At 43.1% G+C, this 5,594-nt stretch overlaps 1 protein-coding gene across 2 annotated transcripts in view; it reads left to right on the top strand.

Annotated features, from left to right (window-relative positions):
* Positions 1–475: 475 nt before the first annotated feature.
* Positions 476–5,594, top strand: part of ARHGEF9 (Cdc42 guanine nucleotide exchange factor 9) — a 233,675-nt gene continuing 228,556 nt past the window's right edge. The window contains exon 1 of one of the 2 annotated variants that reach the window (XM_073885843.1): positions 476–1,162. In XM_073885843.1, the coding sequence (XP_073741944.1) occupies positions 1,133–1,162 (30 nt within the window). In that variant the 5' untranslated portion in view covers positions 476–1,132. The remainder of the gene's footprint in view (positions 1,163–5,594) is intronic. The other variant, XM_073885852.1, reaches the window with a different exon arrangement.

Genomic DNA, 5,594 nt, shown 5'->3' with positions numbered 1-5,594 from the left:
CACTCCCTGTCATGTTCTTCTTACAGGGTAATTGTAAGGACTACATGGAATAATAATGGGTGTGAATGTGACCAACAATGTCAACATTCAGCTGCTGTAAAGGTGTCAGCCTGGGTTGCACTGCCCAGATTTAGGGACATCATGAAGAGGTGGGTGGTTTCTCCGTTTGCCTGTTTTGCTGATGTTCTTTTGACTCATTCTCAACAAAATAAGCAAATGGAAAATTCATCCACCAACAAGCTACCTCTCATATTCCTGAGGATGTGAGGGAGAATCCTGGAACGGTGTGTGTGTATCCGCGCTCGCGCTGGCGCTCGCGCTGGCGCGCGCGCACGCACACGCACTTGCGTTAGCAAAAAGAAGCTTGGAAAGCTGCAGAGGGTAAAGTTGAGACTTTATCTTTTTTATGCGACCTTAGATAGGTCCCTTCCATCTTCTAAATCTCCATTTATTTATCTGTAAAATGAAGATACTAATGCCTGTGTTCACACGGTTTTTCTGAGAAGCGAAAGTAATGAAGATGAAAGCCCCAAAAGAGTACACAATAGGAGAAAGGATCCGAGGGGAGTATGCAGAGCGAGGGCTGGGGGAAGGGAGGCAGGAGAGTGTTGGCATGGCTCCACTGGATCAGGATCTTATTATTTCAGAGGTTGGCCCAACACCTCTGGCAACTTTGGAGAGGACTTTTTGCTGACTCGACACAATTGGCACAGCTGGGAGCCCCACAATAAACAGCATCTAACTACAGCACGGAGAGGAGGGCAGGGAGAGGTGGCCTCCGCCTTCTCCCGGGTGAAGGTCATTTACCCCCATCCTCTCCCTGCACCCCACCTCCCAGTTCTGAAGGCTTGGCAGGGGACAAAGGCAGTAGGTTGGGACCCTCCTCCTACGCTTCTCTCAGTCAAGCACTCCTGGAACTGGAGGGCGGAGAGGCAGAGCCTGCCAGCTGGGATGGAACAACCTGACTGAAGGGGAGGTCCGGGGCGGAGGGGATTGAGCTGTAGGGCTGTGGAGGAGGGGAGGCGGAGGGGGCGCTTGGGCTTTCATTCGATCCAGCCCTGCCAGCCCAGCCTGCCTGAGACAATCCGCGCCAGCCACGCAGGCCTCAGAGAAGCCGGACTTCGCGGGCACCATGCAGTGGATAAGGGGCGGATCAGGAATGGTGAGTGCATATAACCCCGGCTTACCCTCCCTAAGCCTCAGTCCCCTAGCCCCACCCCCCACCCCCGGTTTCTTCATCAGCCGCCCTGCAGTGAGCCCCCTGGCTTCTGCCCACCGCCCTCTCCGCCACTGTCCTTGAGACAGTAGCGAGCTTGCTGTGGCCATTTTAGGAGCCCTTGCTCACTCGCCTGCTGAAGAAAGATCCCTCCCATCCCCCCCCCGCATCCCTACGTACTCCCCCTCTATTGGGGTGAAATGAGAGTGGGGGTCACCTGGAAGGCCAATGAGGCAAGGGGGACTGGCAGAGGGTCTCTGGGAACAGTGAGTCTTGAAGGTGCCCGGTGAACTGGTATGGGTTTGGGAGGGAGAGCGTAGTCAAAAAGCCTGGGATTGTGGAGAAGGCAGTATGGGAGAGCTTCATGGTCCCCCCAAAAGGCTGCATGTACCCCTTCACCCTGGCCAGTCTCAGGGCTTGACGGCCAGGGAGTGACTCTCAGGGACGCTGCATAGGGGGGTCCTGGAGCTTTTCCTTCCCTGGGCTGGAGTCACCCTGTTCACACTTGGGGTTTTGTAAAGGAGAGAGAGCTGCAGAAACCCTCATCCTGGGATTTGGTCTGAGCCCTATTCAGTTAGAAGAGCTCTTTCTTATCCCCACCCCCATCCAAGGAGTGTGTGCTTGTGTGTGTGTTTAGTATTATCCTCCAACAGTTCATTGTATACTATGGTGCACCCTTCTCCACCTGGAGACCTTGGAATGACTTCCCTTGAAGAGAGGAAGTGGTGGCTGCATCTTGATGCATCTTTCACTCAGCCAGGGGTAGCTCAAGTCTGGTCAGGGACTCTGGGGGGTTGGAGGCATGGGCAGGAGGGTCTTAGAGGGCAGTTGGGTTGGGTCAGCAGGTGCTGATGGCAGTCTTAGCCCACACTTCTGCACTGCCAGGCACAACCCACAGCTGAAGAAAAGTAGCCTGAAGCAGTTGGGTAAAAACTGATATTTAACTCATTTTTTACTCCTGTTCTGGAAGGGGAGAGGAATTTGGCATGGATTAGGACTGTATTCAGAGGAGCTGTCCTCCTCCTTTCCTCATGGTTTCCTTAAAATTCTGTTTCACTGGTTCTTAAAGGCATCCAGTTTATATTCCTATATACCAGAGCTTTAAGAGACTCTTCTCAGACTTCCCTCTTTCCCTGGGGTCACATCAAAGCTGTTTCAAATGTTGGTAGAACCAGAATAGGTTAGATGAGGAAAAGACCTTCAAGTCCTTGTCATCCATTCAGGAAAGCTGCAACCCAGAGAATGGGAGAGACTTGCCCAGGGCCACACAGCTCCATGAAGGCAAAACTGAGTCTAGCACAGGAGTCTTCTTTTCGTCATTGTCCCTCTCTACTGCTTCACAGAATCTTCAGTTCAAATGGTGCTGATAGGCAGAGAGGGACAAACAGTCATGATCTTGGGAAAGAACTTCTTTAAGGATGAACTAATTCATGAAATTTGTCTGAAAAACAAAACAAAACATGACAGTCCTGGTATTTCTGGCAGCTGAGTATGGGTGAGACCGCCCACCTCTTCTAAATATATTTTAACATAAGGGTCAAGAGCCATCCATCGACAACAGATTGAAGTAATGGGAGAAATCTGAAGTTTTGCCATTTGTGTATGAGAGAAAAGAGGGAGTAACAGATACCTTGTAGAGACTATGGAGTTAAAGATTGATGGGGAATTCTTATAATATTTTTAGGGGACTTGAGTGGTGAATATTATATGATAAAAACATTTATTTAATCATTTGCTAGATTTCAAGAAACTTTGTTTTAGTCTGGAGGCAGGAAACCTGTAGTCTTGGCCCTGCTATTGTTTTGATAGGAATGTTTGGGCCTCAGTTTTCTCACCTGTTAAATGGGCCTATTGATTCCCAAAATTCCTTTGAGGTTTGAGAGTCTCAGATTCTTAAAAGTAAATGTTGGACAAAATGTAACTAGTGGCTCATTATGAAAAAAAAAGACAGGGAGTATTTATTTAGCCACCATTTTATAATGTGGTCAGTCAAAAGGTCTTTACTCCTTGTTCTTTCATTTGCAAAGTGCTTGAAATTTATATTAGGCTTTTTATAATAGTGGGATTTCTTTTTAGAACATTTGACTATTTTGATTTCAAGTGTCACATGTGAATCAAAGTCCTTGAACATAAAAAATCAGTAAGGATTTTACAGAATAAAATCTTTCTCAGTAGAGAGTGTTAAAAAACCTGTGAGTTCACTTTTGATGGTGAATTGTTTAGCATATTTATTCATAACTTCTGTTTGCAATGCAATTTGTGCTGGGTTAGGCATAGAGTGGAAAGAATGCTGGGCTCAGAGTCAAAAGTCTGAGGATGAAGTCCTGGCTTTCATACTTCTCAGCTCTGAAACAATTGCCAGTTGTCAAACTTCTTTCATCCTCAGTATTCTCATCTATAAAATGGGTATAAAATACCTTATTTCATAGTTGCTATTGAGGTTGTTAATTCATTAAAAAATATAGAGTATCTACTATGAGTTGGCACTGATTTAGGTGCTGGGGAGACAGTGAACAAAAACAAATTCTCCATTCTTATGGATCTTACATTCTGGGGGCTGAGTGTTCACTAAACAATTACACAAATTAATATATAATATGGCAGGAGGTGCTAAGCACTAAGAAGAAAAAGAAAACCTGGTAAAAGGATAGAGAGAAATAGGGGATGGGATGATATATTAGACAGATTATTCAGAGCCTCTCTGATTAGAGATTACACATCTCTGCTCAAAAGAGACATTTGAGCAGAGATGTGTAGGAAATGAAGAAACAAGCTCTGTGCAGATATTTAGGAGAAGGTTCTACACAAAGAAATGGCCAGAGGAGGGGTTGTGGAGAGAGAGGTGGAGCACAACTGGTTTGTTTAAGGAACAGCATGGAAACCAGTTTCCCCCGGAACATTTAATCTGAGTGAGATTGGTAGCTTTTGGAAGGTTTGAATATGTAAGGAACATAATCTGACTTAAAATTTAACAAAATAAATTGTTATTCTGGGGCAAAGGTAAAAGGTGTAAGGAGGCTCTTACAAGAGTCCAGGTTAGAGGTGATGGTGGCTCGGATGAGGGAAAAAGGGCTATACCCAGAATCATTTGTAGATAATGGCTGTCCAGTTTTCCCAACACATTCCTTTTTCCTTTCTGACCACCCATCTGATTCTCATATGGCTGAGTGTGGGGCTAGAATGAATGAAGGATGGGTGGATGTAGGCAAGGACATTTCACATCTAAGTCAATGATCAAATGATCTGCTTTGGGTTTCTGGCCTCTGATGGAGCTAATTGAGGGTTTGTTCTATGTGAATTACCAGTGAGCCAGTTCCTTGGTTTCTAGGATTCTGGACAATAAGATTAATTATATTATTACTACTTTAGAGATGTGGTATACTTAGCATATGTGATATCTGGAATAACTCATTTTAATACTCTCATTTATATGACAAAAGTATTTTCAATAATAATCATGTAGTAATCAGTACTAATACTTATTTTATTGTTTTGCTTTTAATTTTAAAATAATTAGCAATGAAAAAGAATAAACTTCAATTTAAAAGATATTTAAATTCAGTAACATATCACATATAACCTAAAATGTGCACTTACTGAACAAAAATAGTACACATTGCAGTTTGTATTGTTTTTGCTGTTTTAAATTTTAAGCACAAATAAAAACTCCAGTTGGTCAAATAGAATGACAGAATTGAAGTGACTTACATTCTGTTTCTTTGACTTTACAATCCCTGTGCTATCATTGTTTACTTTGAACCTACTACTTAAATGATGAAACATATAGTACCAGAGGGATTGCAGACATGAAATTCACCCAAAGCTACCTTCAATGATTTTAAAACTTTGCAAGTGAAATGAACTGAAGGAACACCTGTAAAGTCTGTGTATATGGGGGGAGGGGTACACAACTGAATCCACTTACCTATAGAATACCGTGTTATTAAAGGAAAGTAATATAAGGTGATGATTTAAAACTCAGTTTTAAATTGTTTAACAACAATTGCTTAGAATTTTGACCAACAAAAGGTTTTATTCAGGGAGGAGTATTTTATTACTGACATTGTTTAAAATTACTGATTCATAGTGAAAAAAATACTTTGACTTTTCATCTTTTAGTATATGTGCTGCCAAAGCGAACACTGACTTTTCATCTTTTAAAAAAATTTTTTTATAGATAGTACACTCCTTTTTATTTTTATTTTTTTAATTCTATTTTATTATGTTAATCACCATACATTACATCATTAGTTTTTGATGTAGTGTTCCATGATTCATTGTTTGCGTATAACACCCAGTGTTCCATTCAGTACGTGCCCTCTTTAATACCCATCACCAGGCTAACCCATCCCCCCACCCCCCTCCCCTCTAGAACCCT

This window comes from Callorhinus ursinus, unplaced genomic scaffold (assembly GCF_003265705.2).
Source record: "Callorhinus ursinus isolate GAN/ISIS: 27379988/994484 unplaced genomic scaffold, GSC_fseal_2.0 scaffold66, whole genome shotgun sequence".
Taxonomy (NCBI): Eukaryota; Metazoa; Chordata; class Mammalia; order Carnivora; family Otariidae; genus Callorhinus; species Callorhinus ursinus.
The sequence above is the reverse complement of the archived record's forward strand: the minus strand, read 5'-3'. Positions and strand labels throughout refer to the sequence as shown.